Consider the following 24440-nt stretch of genomic DNA (forward strand, 5'->3'; position numbering starts at 1 on the left):
TAGTGTCTGCTGACATCACCTGTAAGGGCTTTTATTCCACGTGTGCGATAACAATTGAGGGGAAGAGTTGTGTATGCTTTATGATGTCAGCCGACATGGATACTGAATATGAGAGTCGGGTTGAGCTCAGTATTTCAGGATTGACCCCTCTGCTGCAACATTTAGCCAAAAGTTGTCCAAGGTTAGTTCCTCTTAAAACTATCTGCACCTAGTATAGGCTGAATGCAGACACTGGGAACAGCTGGGGAAGGGTTTTTTTGCAGAAGGAGAGAGGGTAATCATGCACCAGACAGAAAGATGCAGTTCTGGAGGACCTGATGTAAGAAGTGGAAAGTGTTATGGACTAAGCCAGACCACTCAAAACATTCTTAAGCAGGCAGCCCCAGACCAAAACTTTGCAATTTCTTTCGGTAAATATACAGTAAAAGATACCCGAAGTAAGATAACTAGGTTGACTACTAGAGTTTAAAACAGACAAAAATTTATTCACAAAATTACACAATGAAACACAAAGAAAGAATAAAGAACCCTTACTGAACTCAACCTACCCAACTGGACTTAATTATGCCGTTCCAAATATACACAACAGTCCCAATAAGCAAACTCCCTTTAAAAAAGTATAAATGGAACACATGCTTACAGGTTAAAGTTGAAGGGCAGAAAGAGAGATAGAGAGTTTCCACACAGCTCCCTGTTGAACTTCTCCCCAGTTCAAGACTCAACTAAAACTACTCAGCTCAGCTAGACAGCTGACCACTCCCTTTTCATTATACAGGTTACTGCTAAAACATCACCACTTTGACCTGAAGTTTCATCTGTTTACATATAAACAAAAAGCCTGTCAAAATCCTTTTCATCTCTGTACCAAACCAGACTGATCGGAGCCCGGCCTAGTTTATTACCCCTCTGAAAAAAATCAAGGACAGAGTCTCCTTGAGCCAAGGAACAGCTTTTAGGGAAAAAAGGCACGAGCTTTGTGATAAAAGGATCACTGAGGTTATCAACCATGAAAATTTGAGGAGGACTCATGACAAAAATTATGAAACCAGTGGGAAGATGTAATTTTCAAACAGCCTAACAGTCTGATGTTGTGGAAATAGTCCCCATTATAAGCTATTCATTCTCCCAGGCTGTCCTGTACTGTGTCTAACTGTTCTTCTCTTTTTGAGCTCTATTCCCACATCATTTACTCCTTCTCCATCCCCCACCCTGTATTCTGCTTAAATACTAACCTTTTCCTAGCTACCATCAGAATCTGAAGAAGGGCCACAGGACCCAAAACATTAACTCTTCTTTGTCTCCATGGATTCTGTCAAACCTGCTAAGTTTTTCCATAATCTTCCCAAACTGCTCTTTGGTATTAGAAGGATGGGCTGTAGCCATCAGAGACTGTTGAGCAGGGCTGAAGGCTAATAGATACAGCAGGAGCATGAGGCCAGTGAGAACTCACCGCTGATATATTTATGAGACAAGAGAAGTTCTGTGTTATAGCGGGGTTTTTTTGGGGATACATACATGGCTGCTAATATCAAACAGTTTCAAATTAAAGTCTTACGTCTTGCCATTTGTCCTGGTCCTCACGTAGCCGGCTATGAATGTTGTGTAGTTCCTCATGCCGAGCTTTACTATGAGGCTGGATTGTAACATCTTCGGGCCTCATATCGATCATACTAATGCTTCTGGAAAGCAGGGATATAAACAAGAAGCAAAGATGATTTTCCTCTCCTCTTGAAGACCTTTAATTAGGGTATACTCCTCCTCCAAATAAGGTTACTAAAATTCATTAACAAAACCCTATATAACATGAATACTGTTTATTTTACCCATGTGATGTAACACTAAACTGGATTTCTACAATAATTGATGAGGAATGTTAATCAAATTTATATTGGTTCTGATAGTTTTTAACTAAGACATGATGTTATTCATGTGGATTAATTAAGTATCTGTCTAAATTTAAAAACAGGCAAAAATTGCATTCAAATACATGAATAAATTTGCCTAACCTTGCATTCATAAAACATGGGAGTTTGTTTTAAACAACATAAAATGATCTGTAGTTTAGTCCATAGGCCTGTCTAATAACAAATAACAGTAAAAATGAGCTGCCAAAACTTTCCCCAATCTGGAAGCACTTCTCTAAGATAACAAGGCATATTTTTTTCTGATTATGTAAGGTTTAACAGAATATTAACCAAATTCGCAGATAGTCTGAGGTTAGAAACTTTTCTTAATTCGAAGCAGTTGTGTTTTGTTTTATCCCCATATCAATGTTATCAAATAATATTCCAGCTATGAAACAGAAAAGGGGATCTCATGCAGAAAAGCTACTTAAGATTGTGAAATTATGCCATGGGATTTCTCATTCAGAATTTGGACATTCTTCCAGGATGTTCTTGGAAAGGAATTACATCTGAATCAGATGAAAGATCCATAAATGTATTCGTGATCTGACATTTCTAATGTTTTCAGTTAAAAACAGATGGCTAAAAGATTCATGTTCAAAACCTTTATCATTATTCATTGTGATTCATGATTTGAAAAGGGATGAAATGTCTATCTGCAAACTGCAATTTTTCGACTTAGTATATTCTCAGAGGCTTAAATCCACAATGGGAAATGATCATGCATAACTTTTTAAATAGAATCTATTAGAAATGAAATATAATGTTACAAGCCATGCATTTTAATAAAATGTGAACCAAAGCAAAAAGAGCCAACATGACAGAAGCAGCGCCTTGTTCACACAAATGCAATTTTTAATAGAATGCAAATACCCAGTGAGCCAATGCACAAGATCTGCACCCAGTTCCAGCCTACATCAAACCTGTTGCCACACAACTTATGAGATAGGTATCTGCAAGGAAGATGTTATAGAAGCATTTATCATTGTAAATACGCACGGAAACATTCTGTACAATCAAAATAGTGATATAAAGGACTGTGCATGACTGGACATTAGTCTGCTTGTGATTATATGAAAAGGATAGTATGGCAAAGGTAATATTATTCTTTGATTTAGAAGCTGTGATAATTTAAGTAGTTGACATTTGTTTTTCTCAAAGTCATAAGTATTTTGTGTAATGTGTGTGCTGAAGTATTATACAAATTTATGCACTTATCAATAGATCAGTAGCCATGTCATATTTAAAGGAGCTTAAGTTAAGCAGAATAGAATGTCTAAATCTCACGTCCTTGGCAAAAATCAGACAATTTAGCAATGGTGGAAATTGAACTATTCTGCTATTTCTAATCACTCACCATTCTTAATTAGTGCCATCAGTTCACTCTTTACTGAAATGCTTATCTTATTCAGCTATCAATTCAATTTTTACTTTACTCCATTGTGACTGGTACTGTGCCTCTAAGAGGGATTTGTTCTGTGCTGTTTGTCTTGCAGAGTGGTGTTGCCAGTAGTGGCAGAATGTAATGGGTAAACAGCTTTGATCTCTCTGAGTGTTTTTTTCTCAAAACAAGACAAAAGAAGTCTGAGTGGGTGGAGTCAGGCTCACACAGAGCCGGGTTTTAGTTTTGCTTTCAGTTGGGGTGTTTGGAGTTGAAGCCAATAGACTTAGCTCTTTCTCTGCTGCAGCAATAAACTTGAGTTCTCTCTCTCTCTCTCTGCTGCGAGATTGTTTCTTTCAGTGTTTCTTTCTAGACTGGAAAGGAGATAGCGCGTGTGTTTATGGAATGCTGCTTTATTGGAACAGTTGATGATTAGTAGTTTAACAAATATATTTTTTAAGTATTTTGATAGAGCTAAAGTTATGCCAATTCTTTTTGTTTGTATTTTAACTATATTGTAAGAATAAAGTGAGCTTTTTTTAAAGCCTACTAATGAACCAATTGTATCACATCTGGAACACAGCGTGTTACACTTGGCTTTAAATAAGATAAAAGTTAGGGTCTAGGCTATCTCCTTGATATGTTTTGAGGCGGTTTGGTCTGGTCCATAACAGCACTGAATAAGCAAGCTTATTTCCTGAACCAGATTGAATTCTCTCTGCTAAACTCTTCTATTAAGAAGCCATTCTTCCTTCCCTGCATTTAACTGCTGTAATTTTAATTATGTAAAACTTCAAAACTAATTCCGAAATAACTGCACTCTAACCTACAGGAAGTATTCTTGTCTAGTCACCCAGAGCTGGGATGGCTTATTCTCTTATTAGAGAGATGACTGATGGTGGGTTAACTTGAGGGTCACCACACCTCAGGTGAGGGGAGAGATTAAGAAGGAGAATATCCTCAGTCAGTATTAGCTTTGAATGTTCGCTGTTAATGTCACTCTTAAATTGCAAACAATCTGTTCAGCCCAATTCAGCTGAAAACCCCATTCCCATAGAAACTAGAACTATAAAGCATCAGGTAAAAAAAAGGACTGCAGATGCTGGAAACCAGAGTCTAGATTAGAGTGGTGCTGGAAAAGCACAGCGGGTCAGGCAGCATCCGAGGAGCAGGAAAATTGACATTTCGGACAAAAGCCCTTCATCGTCTCTATTCCTGATGAAGGGCTTTTGTCTGAAATATCGATTTTCCTGCACCTCGGATGCTGCCTGACCTGCGGTGCTTTTTTAACACCACTCTAATCTAGACTATAAAGCATAAGCCTAATTGCTCTGAATAGTCTAATGACTTCTAAGTAGTACTATAAATATTTTATAGATTAGATCTCCTCCGAGGCTGCCACTGATTTAAAATTAGCTCCCACTCTGTGTGTCTGTCACCTCAACCTTCCCTTCAACAGCTGCTGTGAGCTCCTTCCACCTGCCACTGAAATCTCATCTTCTCCTGACTCTGACAAAATGTGCAATGGCTGCTGTGAGGCTGTTCCTTCTGCAGGCTTTGGTAAATCATTTTAAAATCATTACAATTCTCAAAGATATCACATCACAATTTTTTTTAGCTTTCAAAAAATGTTTTCTCTTTCTCCTTCAAGTTGATTTTCTAATCAAAAGTTTTGTGGCACATTATTCCCTTCCATGCTGTGTCCTCCATGATTCTGACTCCAATCAGGAATGCTTTCGAAATGTTAGTAGCCTGAGTAATATCAAATTCTGATTCAAATTGTATGTCTCATTCAATTTGCAGGGACACATTAGAAGCTGACGATCTGAGATATGACTCACAATAAATCAAGTCTTATACAAATCTTTACAAAAGTGAATATTATTCTACTGCAAAAATTACATGGGTGGTCTTTAATGCCAATAAATACATATTAAGTAGCCTCAAAGTCAAGGAGCATTTCATTAGTTTGAAAGGATCGTGATGACTTCAGGATTTGAACAAATCATATCACTTACAGCACAGAATTAGCTCATTCACTCAAACAGGCCTGTGCATATGTTTACAATCCATATAAGTCTTCTCTCATCATGCTTCAAATAATCTTATCAATTTGTACTTCTTTTCTCCTTCATATACCTAATTAGCTTTCCCTTAAGCCCCAACTACTCCTTGTGATTATTAGTTTCACATTCTAAGGGCTTTTTATCGTATGATATGTTTTGTTAATGACTCTTATGTTTATGGTCTCTAGTTCTGGATTGAAACATTGTCTTTGGTTCAGGATCTGAAAGTATATGGAACATAGAACAGTACAGCACAGTACAAGCCCTTTGGCCCTCAATGCTGTCCCAACATTTTATCTTACTCTAAGTTCAGACTAACCTACATACCCTTCATTTACTAACTTCCATGTGCCTATCCAAGAATCGCTTAAATGTCCCTAATGTGTCTGACTCTACTACTGCTGCTGGCCATGCATTCCACACACTCACCACTCTAAGTAAAGAACCTACCTCTGACATCTCCCCTATATCTTCCTCTAATTACCTTAAAATTATACCCCCTCACAATAGACATTTCCATGTTGGGAAAAAGTTTCTGGCTATCCACTCTATCTATGCCTCTCATCATCTTGAACACCTCTATCAAGTTACCTCTCATCCTTCTTCACTCCACCGAGAAAAGCCCTAGCTCCTTCAACCTTTCTTCATAAGATATGCCCTTCAGTCCAGGCAGTTCTTGGTGAATCTCCTCTTCAGCCTCTCTAAAGCTTCCAGATCCTTCCCATAATGAGGCAGCTAGAACTGAACACTATATTCTAAGTATGGTCTAACCAGAACTCTATAGAGCTGCAGCATAATCTTGCAGCTCTTAAACTCAATCCCTCTGCTAATGAAAGCCAACACAACATATGCCTTCTTAACAACTCTATCAACCTGGGTGGCAACTTTGAGGGACCTATGAACATGGAACCCAAGATTCCTTTGTGGATCCCGCCACACTGCCAAGAATTCATGCCTTTATCCCTGCATTCAAATTCAATATTCCAAAGTGAATGACTTCACACTTTTCCAGATTGAACTCCATCTGCCATTTATCAGCCCAGTTCTGCAGCCTGTCAATGTCTCACTGGGTCATTTCTGTACATCACAGTCTCAACTTCTAAAAGGTAGCCCATTTTCATATCTGGGAGTCAGGTGCAGCTGAAGTCAGAGATGATGGGCAGCAACAGAGCTGGGATGATAGTATGGCTACTAGGTTAGAAACTCCCTCTCCATGTATTGGGGCACTGGCTCCTTATATTCATGGTTGTTAGGCCCTCTAACCCTCACTTTCTTAACACCCCGCCCACCATAAGCCCTTTCCATATCCACTCCTCCAGTGTGCTGCTAGATACACAAACACTGCACCATATAAAACCAGCAAGTTGTTGAAGTGCTTATAATTTGTTTAAAAATCAGCCATTCAAAAATTCCCTTGAAAAAATTGCCTCTTTTGCATTCTCATCAATCTGCTAAATATAGGCAGTGAAAGTGCCATTGAAATAAACTATTAACCATCTTTAATAATTTTCAATCTTGAGTAAGGTAAACAAACAGGCGCTGCAAAACACTTCAGTGTAAGATATATATATTGCAAATTAATACGACTCTCAGTCAAACAAAGCTCTTCATTTTCAGTAAGTAACCTATTACAGGGCTGATTGCCTTAATCAGGCTTGTAGTTCAATCAAGCATTCGTAATGAGGTCACCTGACAACTTTATTAACAAAGCAGGATTAACAGATGGCCAGACATTTTATTTTGTGATATTTAACAACACGTTATTCCTCTTCCATTTTTCATAGATTCTAGGATTCAGATTTGTTTGAACTTTCTGAAACCTCATTCTTTAATGTCTTTCAGAACAAAACATTTTCCTTTCATAAACTGTTAGTTTAGTTTTGCATGCTGCTCTGTCCTCACTTAAGGTGTAAGTTCCTTTGATTGTTTTAGCCAATGTATGATGAAATAATTAGTGTTTACTGTAACCATGATTCTTATATTTATTTATAGTTACCAGATTTGCCAAAATGAATCATACTCAAATCTTTATTGTCTTTTTTTCTCATCAACCATTTGCTAGAATATTTATGAAACTTAAAAATTTCATATATTTTTTATTTTGGCAACATTAGTCATTTACAGAGTCAACAATTGGCTGATGGGTGCTTTGGTTCTGTGTATCTATGGCAACATTTTACAGCATTCGATAAAGGAGGAAAGAATGCCAAATTGGAGCTAGGTAAGCTGACGAAGACTAGGAAATCAAATGCATGGCCAAAAAATACAAGCTATTAGACACTTTTTTTAACAAAATTGCAAAACGATATGGTATTATCTTGACTTAACTGAAGTTCTTGGGTGTTGTGTGAAATCCATTTTCAATAGGATAATTATGACATTCTCTAAGAAATGCAACTTCACATCATAGCCATTAAAAACTGACCACTTACAATTCTAAAAACTCACTATTTCACATAGCACCGCTGCAACTTAACATCTTACCAATGCAGTTGCGCTTTGAAATGCATCTGGCCCCACTCACCACCTCCTCCAATCCTTACTGCATTTTGAATATTTCAGTGAGACTGTAATGTGGTGATTACATCAAAATATTGGCTAGAGCTCATGACTTCTATTTCAATTTTACCAGAACACTTAATCATCACTTTGTTTCTCATGCAAAGCAGCAGCATCAAAATTGCATGCAACATCAGAGAAAGAATTAGTTAGTCAAAAAAATATTTTTACAATTCTCCTAAAGCTGAAATATTATTTTAAAAACATTGTTGAATTACAGTTCATAACAATGAAACACCTATCTAATTAATCCCCATACCCTGACTCTTTTCCCTTATTTCTAAGTAAGAAATAAGAACGGAAGTAAGCCTTCGGACCATTGAGTATGCTATGCCATTTATTAAGAATAAATTGGCCTTTTCCCAAGTAAATATGCATTTCAATTCCAAAGGCTTTTAAAATAATTATTGAGAACCTATTTCATATTTGTGCAGACGCAAGTATGAAATGGAACATTAAGTCACTGTGTGGAGAACGAATAACTTAAACCCAGTGTTTCAGGTACTGGTGCTCCTGGTTGATCTGTCTCTCCCATCACCCCTTCCCTCATGCATCCCAAATTTCCCAACTCAAACCTTGATTGCTTCTGAGCCTGATCTGTGCTTGCATTGTGGAGTTAGTTGATATATAACTAAAAAGGGTCAGATTCCAGCTGCTGTACCAGTTGCTTTAGAGTGTGTTTTGCAAAGATTTGTAACTACATACAGAGAATACATATAGGAATTTGTTTTGCAATAGTCTAATATCAATTGGCAGTCACTAATAAAAACTCCCATTGGAAAAATTATTCCATATTCAGATCATCCAAAATCTGATGTAAATTTTGTAAATAAAATTCACCTGTTTTTGATAAAATGTTCTGTTGTCAGTAATACCCAGCTGTGTGATATACAACAGTTGAAGTGATTAAACATGCAAGGCCAGAGAACTTGTTATTTTTGGTGGTTTAATGAGCATTTGCAAATACTGATCAAGCACATGCAGTTCCACAAGTTTGATTCAAGTTACCACTTACCCTGCATCATCAGACAGGGCATCTGTAGGACTGTATCTACAGGACCAAATATAAAGAGCACATTGAACATTTTTTACAATAAAGCATAAGGAAAATCAAAATGCATAAATTTGAAACTTTCAAAATTGCATGTTGGAAATTTATTTGTATAATGTTTTGGTTCAATGTAGGTCGAGGGAACCTTCAGTATCCCTGATACATTAAGTAAGAGGCTTTCAGTTCATACGGTGCAAACGTTTAAAATATTCCTCAGATAACTAGAATAACTTAATTATTGCATTATCTATTGCACAATATAAACACAGACACCCAAAATATTCCCTATTGTCTCTCTCCTACTTATATTTCTTCAGTGGTTCTCCTAATTGGCCATTGTAACTTCAGTAGGAAATCAGCAAACCCTCATTAAAATTTCCAAAGTTATAGTGACCAATTGGGAGAAGCACAAGAAAACTCTGGTGGTTTATGTTAAAATTTGAGCTTGTTATTGCCTAATTGATCTATTCTGAAGCATTGCTGGCTTTATAGATACATTAAAAACTATTTTTCTGCTCTTCATTCATACTTGTACCATACTATTAGAGGTTGATGAGCATTACAAAATATTGGTTATTCAATGGATAGAAGCTGGTTTTAATTGTTGATTTTTTTTGACAATAAAGGCCAAAACCTATTGTAATGACAAAACATGAGTGAGCCATAATTTTGAAACAAGATTCTATTTGGCAGCAAGATCAACATATAAGAATTAAAATGAGAAATGTATTTTTAACCCCCTATACGCACACCACTGTCTAGTATTTAACTTATACTCTTTCAAACCTCTTTCATGGCATGTGGGTGTCGCTAGCAAGGCCAGCATCTATTGCTATCCCTGATTACCATTAAAGCTGGTGATGAGCCATCCTCTTGAACTGTTGCAGTCAGTGTAGTGTAGCTACCCCATACACTGGTGTTAGTGTGTATGACGAGTACAACTATAGTAACTATTACCTCCTTCATAAGATTAAGGATACACAGCCGTGCCTGTCACCTGTGAGTTTGCTGATAATGTCTCTGATTGTGCATCACTTTGACTTGCAAGAATGGGGGCAATACATCAGTGAGTGTGGTGCAATGATTGGCGATTTGGTCATCATGGTTGAATAGCTGACAGTATGTGCAAGTATGTGAGAACAACACTAAGTGCATGAGGGTGAGGTGAAGGAACGAATGTTAGGTATAAGATATACTTGAGAATGTTGGTAGGTTTATAATGGAGGCAGTAGATGTATAAGGCTACTGGTTCACTTGTAACATGAGGCTTTTGAATTTGAATTCACTGACATTGGCCACTCAGGTGATGCCTTTAAGCTTCTTGTGTCACTGCAGCCAAGTCCTCAGGGTAATGCTGTTCACTTTGACCTCTGTTTCTATCTGCTGCTTATCCTAATCACTTTGCTTAAATGTCCCCGTTGGTAGAAGACCTCGCTCCTTTTGACAATCTCCTGTAGATGGAACAAGAGTGTGACACCAAAAAAATCAAGCCTCTGCTCTCTGTTACACCATCTTCATTCTCCATAAAGACCAGGCACTCTTCGATGACTTGCAATACTGCTGCAGGACAATGCAGACCAACATTAAGTGGTACTAGCTTTGTACAAAGTTGGAGATCCTTGCTGGGTGAAGCAGTCGCAGTACATTTGCTGCTGGTCTGAATACCTCAAACATTTAAATTAACAGGCAGCACAAACTTTGCATGTTACCAGCATTAATTTCAAATGGTGCTGGTTAATTTTACATTGTCCCCTTCTATGATTGCAGTAGCCTTTAACGGCTGAAGGAAGGAGAGTTCGGTTACTCAGCACGAAGCAGAAACTGACTAAAACACTGCCTGATACAGATAGTCTGTTCAATGTCTACTGAGAATAATTATAGTGGGCTCAGGAATTCATGTTCTCATTTTATTTCTCTCAGAGCAAAGCTTCACATATCAGGATTGCAGTCAAGAGCACTTCCTGGGTCTTCGTTTTCCAACCAGCTATTTTCATGTGCATACCCAAGTTCTCTGGCAGGAACACAGAACATAAAAGTTCATGTGCATTATGGGCTACGTAGTTAATGTTTGCCTATAATTTATATTGACAGTTAATGATACTTGAACCATTTAAAAACATTTAGCTGCTCAAAATATCTAAAGAAGGAAGGCTTTTGCACAAGATGGATTGTTCCAGTGTTCAATTATGGCTAGTGATTCATAACTGGTCAATATCAGCTCGAAATAGCCTAAACATATCACTCAATCTCAGTTGGTAGTTCTACCTGAAACAAAATATTTCGCTATTTCATTCTGAATTTCTACCTTCTCACATCTTCTTTCAGAAAGTTAATTTGATGATCACAGTAGAAATAGGATGAACCGTAAGAATTCAGTGGTTTCACATAAAATAAGCCATTTACAACATCAGGTCACATTAAATCAAACCTTAGTTTTTGTAAATTTAGCTAAAATCCAAATGTCAAACGTTGACATGCCCATTATCTCATTAGAAGAGATCCGTGAGATTATCTCCTGATTTCCCCTTATTACTTTTATATGCTTGAGAAATCTGGCTAGATCTGTTTTGCATAGAACACTCCTATACATAACGATGGATCCCTGGCAACATACCCAGTTGACAAAGCAGAACTACTTTATTTTTTAATTACTGGCATAACATTGTGTTAAAATAACTGCTCAGGTGTTAACCTATTGATTACTTTAAAACAAAGGAATTTCCAAAGTGCAAAAATATCACAAACTAAATGCAAAGACATAACAAACTACTAAATTTTAAAATAATATATATTTTCATTCTTGTCATTAGGACATGAAAACATTAAAAAATATAGTCTCATTTACCTTCATATTATTTTTGTGATTATTTCCACAATGGCACTTAACACTTAATGGTGAGTCACACAAATGAAGACATGTTTAACCATGTGTAAAGTGTTACTTGTTTTAACTTGTCATTAGTTCACTTCAGGCTCTGACCCCACAGCAAACACTTTGTTAAACAAACTAAAACAAAAGCTCACGTCCTCAGAGATTCCTTCTTGGGTTTGTTCACTGTCTTTACATCTTTCTCAGGTCCTTTACTAATTCCACTCTTGGACTGTCCTCGCTGTGAACTGGGGACTGGGAGGAATTTATTAAAGGCAGCACTTCTCTGTTTGGAGGAGGCTTTTATCCGCCTGGTCATCATGTCATCTTTCTCTAGATCCGGGGTCTTCCCATCATCATCTTCCTCGCTGGAATCATTACTGCTTTCGCTGAGAGTTACAGTCTGGACAACCAAGATAGGAGAAGGGGTTCGTCGAAAATACTCAGCTGTGCATGTATCAGTGTGGAACATGTCTTCATATTTACAGCTATGGAAGAAGTGGTAAATTAAGGAAGGAACTAACTAGTGGAAAATAAGGTAAAAACAGAACAAGACTCTTAGACAAGCATAAAACATTCACTTTATGTTTACAACCTGCTGGATTAAAACTTGAGCCTGTAAAATTTAAAAAAATATGTTCCTTAGCATGTTCTGGAAGAATCAAATGTTGCTTCCATACCACACCACACCAGCGGTTATAATGGGAATGTTGACCATTATGGCAGTTGCAGTGGCAGGTCTAGAACTGATCCTGAACTGTGGCCTCAATAAGTGGATGGAGGTTGGTATTGTGGGAGTATTAAACTGTTAAAATAAAATTTAACCCCAACCCACCAAGTACCCAACAGTGGCAAATTGCAAGGTGTGCATTATTTTGGCACGGTAAGACACTTGGCTATCAGGTTTGCAAGTTACATTGAGAGTTTGTTTTGGAAATAATTTCAGCTGGCTAGGTTCCCTAGGGCTTGGGAAATCCAACAGTTAAAGGAGGCTGAAGCACTGATACATGTTTTTTATAGCCCTCCATGTCACCAAACAGGAGCTGGACAGCTTCACTGGCCTCTCAGCAAGCATTCAGCTTCCTTTCTGCTAATCATAGCCTCTCTCTAAACACAGCTCCGTGATTAAAATGGACTGTCACTAAGAGTTCCTGACTGCAGCCTTCTCCCACTTGTTCTCCCATCCAGTAAGTTGGCAGCCTATCAGCCAGGTAACGGAGATAAATTACAGCAAGGTCCTGTTATTAAATTCAACAAGACCTCCATGCTGCCCCTGCCTTGACTCACCTTAAGGCACTATACTCTGCCACTGAGCATCTTCATAAATATCAGAACCACTTATTTTTAGGGGTTTGTGTAAAATGTGGATTCCTCTGATTTTCAACCAAATAATGACCAGGACTCACGGTGACTCTCCAGTAGCATACAGTCAATGTAAAAGCACAAGATGATAGGTGGGGAGATGGGAATGTGCAAAAGAGCAAAAAAAAAAATCCATTAAGGATTAAATGTGAGTTAGGAAGTATTTCACTGCGAAATCTAAACTTCCTGTTTACTTGGTTTGGGGGAAGTTATTAATTTAAACGCAGAGGTTAGTTTGATCCTTGGACTCTAGATTGTCAGGGTCTGTCTTCAACACAAGGGAATGACTTTCCTATTTTATTGAGACTAGCTTTAAGGTTAGACATCACACAGTTAGGAATACATGGAGAGTGGATGACCAAGTCTCACACTCCTCGGCCCATCCAGTATTCTGTACTATTTTATTAACACAGTGCTGCTCCAATGCTATGTAGGCAGGTAGGAGAAAGTGAGGACTGCAGATGTTGGAGAATCAGAGTCAAAACGTGGGTCACTGGAAAAGCACAGCAGGTCAGGCAGCATCCAAACAGCAGGAGAGTCGATGTTTCGGGCATAAGCCTGATGAATGGTTTATGCCTGAAACGTCAGTTCTCCTGCTCCTCCGATGTTGCCTAACCTGCTGTGCTTTTCCAGCACCATACTTTTCCACACTGTAGGCAAGTGTGTATTATTCTAATTTTTTATATTGTGAAAATTTTATTTTACAAAGATGTTACTGCATAGAAGAAATATTGGCTTCACATTATTTTAGGTTTTTTTCAATTAGTAATAATAATTCTGTGGTTCCCTAAAATTAAGAAACTTCATAAAATTGAAATCACTATATAAAGTCAAAGTTAGGCATGAAGTTTAAACCTGTATTGATATCTCTCTAGGACAGCAACACAATACCTTGAAAAACAAATACTTGCATACTTTAGAAAAGTCTAATGAACATTACTAGCATGCATTTGCTGAGATGTGAATGCTGTAAAGGAATTCTAAGACGGCTTGTGGATCAAGGAGAGTAAGAAGTCAGCTGGCTGCTGCTCCTCCTAACCTCACAAAACAGAAGGGGAAACCTGACCACCATTGGAACCTGCTGGTTATCCTACTCCACAACAAGCCCAATGCGAGAGAGTAGCTGCACGGTTCCACAAAAATTGTACCATGGTCCCACACTGACTAACTTACTTAGCCTTATTAATTTACATTACAAGTAAAGAAAGACACAGAGGTTTTGCTTTACAACTGGTTCTAACCAATAGCCCAGAATATTGTTGTCAGCAGCAATTGCAAAACCCTCAGTTTTTACCATCATTACACCTCTCAAACTAAAAGCAACATTCACAGTCTGTACAAATCTGAGTTAAATGCAGAAATATTTGTTAGTGATTCTATGCTTCCAGTAGTGTGCAGTGTTGAACTCGCCTGAGACTGCAAGCAAATATAAAATCATTGAATTGATTCAAAATTGATCATTTACACCATTAACTCACTGTAAAAACCCTTAATGTACCTTGTGAATGATGGCTAATAGGTCTTTTAACAGAGTACTATGTTTGTAATATGTTCACTGACCTTTGGAAGCTGATTCTTACATTTGTTGAATGTCCATCATTAATGAATGCCTTTCATATATTTTTAATTATCATTTTTAACATTTATGATACTTCAATTTCTATCTTTTTCCTATGTGCATCACCAATTATTTATTTTGTTCGCTGCAAGATTTTAATTCGACCATAGAAAGTAGAACTTAGAACATAACAGCGCAGTATAAGCCCTTCGGCCCTTGATGTTGCGCCGACCTGTGAAACCAATCTGAAGCCCATCTAACCTACACTATTCCATTTTCACCCATATGTCTATCCAATGACCATTTAAATACCCTTAAAGTTGGCGAGTTCTACTCATGTTGCAGGCAGGCCATTCAACAACCCTACTACTCTGAGTAAAGAAACTACCTCTGATATCTGTCCTATATCTATCACCCTTCAATTTAAACCTATTTCCTCTCATGCTAGCCATCGCCATCAGAAGAAAAAGGCTCTCACTGTCCACCCTATCTAATCCTCTTATATGTCTCAATTAAGTCACCTCTCTAATGAAAACAGACTCAAGTCCCTCAACCTTTCCTCATAATACCTTTCCTCCATACCAGGCAACATCCTTGTAAATCTCCTCTGAACCCTTTCCAAAGCTTCCACATCCTTCCTATAAACTCTAATAAGTTTATGCAATACTCTAATAAGTAATTGGAAGCAAGAAAATCCAGAGCATTTTCTTTCCTGTTTTGCTGTCTGTGATAATACTTCACTCTGATTGTCTGATGATTATACTTGATGACATTTTTGCTTCTGAACACCTGGACAATTCCTTGACTTGATGCCAGATTTAAAGTGACATTGTGAAGGGGGAGATCCACATCGCAGAGATTGCTAGATGATTGTGTGCAGCTTTCCTTATGGTTAGTGATGGATGCTATCAATTCTGAACCAGGCATAAACCTAAAGTAGTCAGTTAGCCCTTTACACTAATTTACATAAGTTCAGTGCAGGCAAAGCCAAAACTACTTCGCACTGCTATTTGACTTGTAGCACCAATGCAATCCAGGAACAAATACAATAAGTTAAATGACAAAATTAGGAGATAGTGGGGACCGCAGATGCTGGAAAGTCAGAGTCGATAAGATGTGGAGCTGGAAAAAAGCACAGCAGGTCAAGCAGCATCAGAAGAGCAGGAGAATTGATGTTTCAGGCAAGACCCTTCATCAGGAGTCCTGCCCAAAATATCAACCCTTCCAATCTTCTGATGCTGCTTGAACTGCTGTGCTTTTTTTCCAGCTCCACATCTTATCGACAAATACCAAAATTAGCCAAGGGCTCACATTAAGTTCTCTTCTGACAATGTTATTTTAGAATAAGCAGAAAGCTAGCTCACACTGTTAGTGATACTAATGGCTAAGCTTTTAAAAACTATTAATGATTTATATAATATGACCTTTGATTTGCAAATTCTATTACTGACAGTTTCAGTGCAGCAATCTGAATTTCCAATATAAAAAGTTCAAAAACTCAGTCTACTTATTCATTGTCCCACTATTGTATAGCAGCATTTATACTTGTTTCCAGTAGATTGTTAATAGAAAAACTCCACACTACTGCATTATATGGATTATAGAATAAATCATTCTTTTAATCCATTTAAAAAAGCATTATCATTCTGTATATTGCCTTCCCCTCCTTTTCAGTTTTCCAGAGGGGCCATTCCCTCCAGGACACCTTGGTCCATTCCTCCTCCACTCCCAACACTTCCCCACCCACCTCCAATGGTACCTTCCCATGCAACCACAAAATGATGTAACACTTAGCAGTTTACCTCTTCCCTCCTCACTATCCAAGGCTCCAGACACAGTTTCCAGATGAAGCAGTGCTTTACTTGCACTTGACCCTACTGTATTCTTAGCTCACAATGTGCCCTCCTCTACACTGGGGAGATGAAACGCAGACTGAGTGACCATTTTGCATTTCATCTGCAAAAATGATCCTTGCTTCCTGCTGCCTGCCACTTCAACACACCCATGTGTTCCCTGGCCATCATCTCATCTCAGACTTGCTGTGGTGCTCCAGTAAAGCTCAGGGCAAGCTGGAAGAACGGTACCTCATTTTCCACTTCGGGACCTGTAGCCTTCAGCACACAAAATCAACTTCAATCATTTTAAGCTTGAACACTTTCTCCCATATCCTTGCCCCATCCTCTCTGGTCTGGTGAGCACATCAATGATACTAATTTATTGATTAAATGGTCCTATATAAACATAAGTCTTTCTTTTTCATAGATTTCATCTTTCCCTTTCAGCAAAGAACACCAGGTAAAGGTGGTGAGCAGGAAGTGGTCCTCTTGTGATAGCCAGTTGCGGAGGAGAATGTGATGGGCATAAACTGGAACTCAGCAACCCTTACTACAGAGAGATAGAGAAATGGATGTCTCTCAGTTACCTCTTTACGCAATTAGATATAATATAGCAGGTGGCCTTAAATATTCATTCATATTGACTTCAAGTCAGCAGCCAGTGCATTGTGACAATTCACATAATTATGGCTTGAAATCCTTTCATACTGTCATTCCTGATCCACGTCTCCTCTCCCACTGTACTTTTACCCATCCCTCTGGAGGGGATGCAAGAGGTGGATGAAGACCCCTCAGGGGAGGGTCACTCTCTGCACCGTCATAGGACCCAAGTGTGCTACACACAGCTCAGATAAACAAATCACAGATGAGACAGCAAGACGTGAGTTTGCAATCACACAGTGAAACACACATGAACAGAATCCAATGTTGGAAGCAGAAACAGCAAAGAACCCTTTAGGCTCTGCTCAACCTGATACAAGTGCTGAGCCTCAGAGATCATCAATGAAGAGGGCAATTTTGGAGTAGCAATGGGAAATGTGTGATTTCAAAAGTCTTTCAGGCTCCAAAGCACATCAATGGAGAATATGGTGGTGGCCCCATCTATGATGAGTGCATGGGAACTTGGGGGTGGCATGGTGGCTCAATGGTTAGCACTGCTACCTCACAGCACAGGGACCCAGGTTGAATTCCACCCTTGCACAAGTGTCTGTGTGGAGTTTGCACATTCTCCCAGTGTCTGTGAGGGTTTCTGCTGGGTATTCCAGTTTCCTCCCACAGTCTAAAGATCTGCAGGCTAAGAGGATTTACCATGGGAAATGCAGGGTTACAGGGACAGGGTTGGGGAGTAGTTCTGGGTATGATACTCTTTGCAGAGTCAGTGAGGAGTCGAGGAGCTGAATGGCCTGCTTCCACATGTAGGGATTGTATGCTTCTATGATTCTTGGGCCTTCACACTGTTGGCTTTAACCATGGAAAGTCTCTGCATGGATCAATAAATACAGCAGACAACCAAGTGCAATGTTGGCCCTGAACACCTAGAATGCCACATAATTGAGGATTGATGAAAAGCTTGTCATGGTCATTCAGCACCTTACTGATACAAATTTAAACACTTTCCCTGCTCTTCATTAGCAGAAAATTGTAGGTAGGCCATTTGGCAAAAGATGGAGAAAGGGACCATGGAAGTCAGAAATTTACTGAAATTTCCTACTTTTAGTGCCTTGCCACACAACCAAACTCCATCCCATTACCACTTCCTCCATATGTTCCAATGCCTGAGTCTGCCCTGCACAGATACAAGTCGTTGGTGGGAGATCATGGGCCAAGATCATCTAATTAAGAGGAGAGATTTAAGCATCTCACTCTGCAAAAGGAAGTTGACCATGTCTTAAATTGAAAGTGTTAATACATATTATCGTACTTTTCCCAATGGAGAAAGTGACTTAACACATCTACAACTGCATAAAACTGGGCGAGAAAGCTCTCCTCTCATGTTCTGGGGGGAGAATTAAATGTCCCATAATCTTTAGTTTTAACAATATTGACAAAAATAATCGAAGGATCTGCTTCATGTCATTGGCTGTCAGACATTCTGCTTTGAAATGGAACTGAATGTTCTCTGCAGCTTTAAAAGATATCACCTGCTGTTTTTGAATTTCAATGGATTACATTTTCTGGAGCTGCTCATTGATAAGTGGGGCTATTGTGATGTTTGGTATTTCAAAATGCCCTGAACTATTTATTTCAGAAGGGGCTAAGTTCACATTTTGATGACAGTTTTAGACTATAAGACCATAAGACATAGGAGCGGAAGTAAGGCCATTCGGCCCATCGAGTCCACTCCGCAGTTTTAAGAGGTTATTAAGGGAACTTTTTATGAAGTAACAGAGAAGGTTGATGACAATAATACTATTCATATATTGTACATGAATTTGAATTCGAAGGGGCACCTGATAAAATGCTACATAACATACTGGAGAAAATGTTAAGTGTTCAAGGAATAAAACTGACAGTAGCAGCATGAATGCAAAATTGGGCCGAAGTGGTAGGAAATAGAGAGTTGTGATTAATGGCTTTATTCTAGTATGGTGGCGTTCCCCAGGCCTCTATATATACATATATTTCTCTTGGACATTGGTGTAGAGATCACAGTTTTAAATTTTGTATTCATGCCGGTGTTGGACTGGGGTGTACAAAGTTAAAAATCACACAACACCAGGTTATAGTCCAACAGGTTTAATTGGAAGCACTAGCTTTCGGAGCGACGCTCCTCCACAATCACCTGATGAAGGAGCGTCGCTCCGAAAGCTAGTGTGCTTCCAATTAAACCTGTTGGACTATAACCTGGTGTTGTGTGATTTTTAACTTAAATTTTGTAGGTGATACAAAATGAGGGGTCATTGTGAACCATAAGTGGAAAGTTTAGAACTTCCAAAGGGTATAGAGAGGTTCAGAGAATGGGCAGACAAATATCATATGAAATTTAAAGCAAGGAAAAGTGATTCATTTTGGTAGGAAGAATGCAGACAGTTGATATCAAACAATGGGGGAAAATGGATAGAATAGGCTTTCTAGAAATCACTGTATTTACCTACAGTTAGAGGATGTACTTACAGCTGGAAGATGTGAACATGTTACATAATATAATTGCATGTATTCGTTTGTACATGATTGGGTAACATAGTAATGTGTACTAACCTGGAATGTAGATTATGAGAACACTGTTTCATAGCAATATGGGTGAGTAAATATGTGACATTTTGATTGGAAATTATTATAGAAATAAATGTTCAGAATATTGTTATCGATAGAAATCATATAAATCTTTTAGTTTTATAATAAAGTTTGAATGGTACACCAACTTTTGACATGCATAACTCCCATGGATGGAAACAAAAAACCCTGACTCTCATCTGGTCTGCAGAGGAAATAACGTGTTAAAATCACACTTTCAGGTACAATTCAGGGTGTGGGAACAGAGGTGCCTAGATCTACATATATACAAAATGTGGAAAGTGGCAAGACAGTATTTAAGAAAACATATAGCACCCTGGGATTTGATAATGGGGCATAGAGTACAAAGGCAAAGAGGCAATGATAAAGCTGCATAAAACCCTGTTCAGCCTCAATTAGAGTCAAATTTCATTCAATTCATGGCAATTTAGTGCCATTTAGTTTCATGGCACTAGACACTAAGAAAGATGTGAAAGCTTGAAGAGGATCCTAAAAGACGCACACAAATGGTTCCAGGGATGAGGAACTTCAGTCAAGCATAAAGATTGGAACATTTTGGAACTGTATTATTTGAAGAGCATGCTGAGCAGAAACTTGGTAGGGGTTTTCAAAAATCATGAGCTGTCTGGACAGAGTAGATTGGGAGAAATTATCGCATTGGAAGAAGAATCAAGGATTAGAGGGCACAGATTTATATTAGGAGTAGGAGGAGGCCATGGCCCTTGAGTCTGCTCCACCATTTGATAAAATCACAACTGATCTGATTGTGACAAGGAGAAAGTGAGGACTACAGATGCTGGAGATCAGAGCTGAAAATGTGTTACTGGAAAAGCGCAGCAGGTCAGGCAGCATCCAAGGAACAGGAGAATCGATGTTTCAGGCATAAGCCCTTCTTCAGGACAGAAGGGCTCAGGACAGATTCCTGAAGAAGGGCTTATGTCTGAAACGTTGATTCTCCTGTTCCTTGGATGCTGCCTGACCTGCTGTACTGATCTGATTGTGACCCCTACTTTCCTGTCAATCATCCATACCCTTTAACTGTCGGACAGTCAAGATTTGATCAGCACAGGAAAAACTTTCTTGAACTGTTACGTTCTGGGTTGCACTGCCTGAGAGAATTTTGGAGGCAGTTTCAACCAAGACATTCAAAAGAAAATTGATTTATTATCTGACGAGAAAGAATGTGGCAGGACCAAAGGAAGAAGGCAAGACTGTGGGCAGAGGATGAAGGGCTGATGAGGGCTTTTGCCCGAAACATCGATTTTCATGCTCCTCGGATGCTGCCTGACCTGCTGAGCTTTCCAGCACCACTCTAATCTAGACTTGTGGGCAGAGGATGAAAGCCCTGTCAGAATCAGTACTAACTCGACAGGTCTCAGCCTCCTCTGTGCTGCAATCATTCTATAATTCTGACTTTGATATTCTCAGTGTCTAAATGTTTGATTTTAAGGAGATTGAACACTTGAGGAACGTCAGCATTTCTGAATCAGTTTTATGGAAGAGTTTTTTCAATATGTAATACAATTGAATGTAACAACTCTATTAGATTGTTAGAAGCTTTATTTTAAATTCCTACTGCAAAGATATCCTGAGATCCGCCTTTAATGCATTATGGGTGAGTGGTTATGAAGGATACATGGACAGGTCATAGAAAAACATGGTGAATCTGAAGGGCAAGGGTTAAGGGATATAAACTATATTCTTGAGCTGGGATGATGTCCTAGCAAATCAAGGCATGCCTTACAATCAGCCCACTTGGCATTCACATTCATCTGATGCTGCCTTGGGATTTGGAAAATCTGAAGATGAACAATCCAGGTAGATGAGCAGAGGTGACAGTTTTTAAAATTGGGAAATGGTCCAACTAACAATTTTCAAGCCCAACAGATGGGAATATGCCATGCATCTTCCAAGTTTTCCATTCCCAACATACTGTACATTTACTGTACTAAAATGATGCTTGTAACATTAAGGGACTGCTCAAGTCTGCTCAAAAACATTTCAGACAACTGGGATTTCTGAACAATAGATTTCCTAACTGGAGTGGTTATAGTTGGGTGTATTATCCCATGCTAGCTGGAGCTCTATGTTAATTCCCAGTGGAGTGGACAAGGAGAAGGTTAGGGTCACTCCTGTTATTGCTATTCTTGGTGGTCCTGTTGGACATCTTTCTCATCTAGGGTCCATGGTGGATTGAATCAGTGGATTATCCGAGGGATCTCAGCTATGAAGTGTAGCAGCTGAATTAGTCCTGTGAGTGAAAGCCTAAAGACTTAGGCAAAGAAGCAGATGTCAGATCTCAATACTTATAATGCTCAGACCCAACACGCCTCATTGTAATCTGAACTGCTTTTCCCTGACAGGTCCTGGGAAGACCAGAAAACCACTGTACATACAGTTAAACTCATAATTCAAGATTAAAATGGACAAATGATGAGCACTTTACATATTTAATGAAGAAAATGACCTAAAAGGGATTTCTGTGCATTACAGAATATGCTTGGATTAAAAGCAGAGGTTAGTGGGTCCCTGCCACCTGCACAGAAGCTCACACATTTTGCAAAGTTACACTTCATTCCAATATCTCAAATACATTTACAAGGAAGATTGCTGGGGAATGGGTGATCATACCTTTCACCTTATAGTCTGCAGGTCTTGAACCAGCTATGTTACAAATTATTATTGTAGATAGTTTTCACTGTCCTTAAATGGCAATAAGCTATGAATCTGAGGGTGCAAAATTTCCAAATGGTACTAAAACAGATCAGAGCAATTTTTAATCCTGAGCCAATATTTCACATTCTACAGCAACATATTTTCTAATATTACAAATGGTCTAATATTAGAGTAAACAAAATGTATCCCAATCATACCATAAAAAGGGTTAAGTACAGCTTAGCAGTAAGTGAAACATAACTAAGCTATTAAAAAAGCACATATATTTCTGTAAACTTTAGCGAGTTAATATTAATGACTGAACTATCCACCAGCACAAATGATCAGCTAACAATGTCTAGGTTACTGCAAAATCCACTTTCATATCTGTTATCATTAAAACGCATACCAAGCTATCTATATTACAGAGGGGTGAAGTTTTAATAAAATAAAGCTACTTATAAAGCTAGGTTTCATTAAGAAACAACAGCTATACAAAATGGGAAATTCCAGCCCTATATTGCAAATGCCATGCTCAGTCAAGTGCTTATTATACTACATGCAACTACAATTGCTGAACCACACTTGAATCAGACTAACTAGATAAGTTACAAAATGTACCTGAGCTCACATTGAGAGTCAAGACTGATTTTGTTGCCAGAAATGACTTGTGATTCACCTTCTATTATACTGTCCTGTGAATTGAGGATAACTGTCGAAGCAACTGAGGGTAAGAGATGGCAGGTGTAGGTTTTGATAGTACAACCGTCTGCCCCTTTCTGTGCTTCGCTGTCTGGACCGGTCCCAGCAATGTTTAACTTCTCCCAGTATTGCTGATCTATCTCCGTCACAGGACCAAAATGCACAGAACGCTGGCAGCTTCCTGAAGCACTTGTCCTGCTTCTTGCCTTTCGGCAGGAAGGGTTGTCTTGAGCTGCTTTTTCTACTTCAGTTTCAGACATTGGCTTCACTTCAGAAACTTTTTTATTTGGCTTGGAAGTGTCCTCACTGGAAGGTGTTGCGGAGAATAATGAAGATCAGAAACAGACAACATAAAAATCACTAAACACTAGCTTGTATTGTTTAATTACAAGAGTCACTTTCTTAATGAACAGTGATAATTTCCTACAAAAAAATACCCTTCAGAACAAATACTTAAATGTGCACTTACACGCCAAGGCAACCAAGGCTATAGGCCAAGTCCTGGAAAATGGGATGAGGATAGTTGGGTGGTTGTTTCTGACTGGCACAGACTCAATGGACCGAAGAGCCTTTTTCTATGATATAGATCTCTAAATCTCTGTGATTAAAACAGTTATTTATGCAGTTCTATGTACTGTGAGGACATACAGTTATTTCATTTTGAATCCTTCTGCCATTTTATCAACAAAAGTGAAAGTGTCTCGAACTGAAGGCTTTCATACTGAATTGGTTGGGAAATGTAGAAACATAGAGAATAAGAGGTATGCCATTTGGTACTTTGAGCCTTCTCCACTATTCAATATGATCATGGTTGATCATCCAACTCAGTACCTCATTGAGAGACAAAGGCTGGATCTTATAGTAGTGTGGAGTGTCCTGGCAGTGGGATCAGAAGTGCAGAGGACCTACAGTCAATTAGATGGCATCTGTCCAATTAATCATTTCAGGATAAGGTCCTCAGCAGTCATGCATGGGGCCAGTAAGGAAGTAGACAACCTTGCTGGTATCGCATGGGGTTGTAGGTCCAGTTGCCATATTTGAAGGGAAACTGGGCAGATATTCTTTCTCTACAACCAGCAGTAACGCTTTGGCTATGTGAATGGATGTCTTGAGGTCCGATGTCTTAATAGTGGTAGCACAAGGGGTACCCTCCAGGCCCAAAAGGTTTGATTTGTGGGGAAGTTTGATACTTTGCAATGGCCACATCCAAGTCTTACCCACTGCATCATGGACATATCCATCCTCAAGCTGTACTTCAGGGAAG

At 38.7% G+C, this 24440-nt stretch overlaps 1 protein-coding gene across 15 annotated transcripts in view; it reads right to left on the reverse strand.

Annotated features, from left to right (window-relative positions):
* The window catches only part of LOC122550847 (LIM and calponin homology domains-containing protein 1-like), a 353361-nt gene that overhangs the window by 64578 nt on the left and 264343 nt on the right, over positions 1 to 24440 (reverse strand). For 12 of the 15 annotated variants that reach the window (XM_043692200.1, XM_043692265.1, XM_043692258.1 and 9 more), the window contains 4 exons: positions 23096 to 23482; positions 11986 to 12318; positions 8926 to 8961; positions 1556 to 1679 (listed from right to left, as the gene is read on the reverse strand). In XM_043692200.1, the coding sequence (XP_043548135.1) occupies positions 1556 to 1679; positions 8926 to 8961; positions 11986 to 12318; positions 23096 to 23482 (880 nt within the window). The remainder of the gene's footprint in view (positions 1 to 1555; positions 1680 to 8925; positions 8962 to 11985; positions 12319 to 23095; positions 23483 to 24440) is intronic. The other 3 variants (XM_043692290.1, XM_043692309.1, XM_043692275.1) reach the window with 2 other exon arrangements.

Source organism: Chiloscyllium plagiosum, chromosome 1, assembly GCF_004010195.1.
Source record: "Chiloscyllium plagiosum isolate BGI_BamShark_2017 chromosome 1, ASM401019v2, whole genome shotgun sequence".
In the NCBI taxonomy this organism is placed as follows: domain Eukaryota; kingdom Metazoa; phylum Chordata; class Chondrichthyes; order Orectolobiformes; family Hemiscylliidae; genus Chiloscyllium; species Chiloscyllium plagiosum.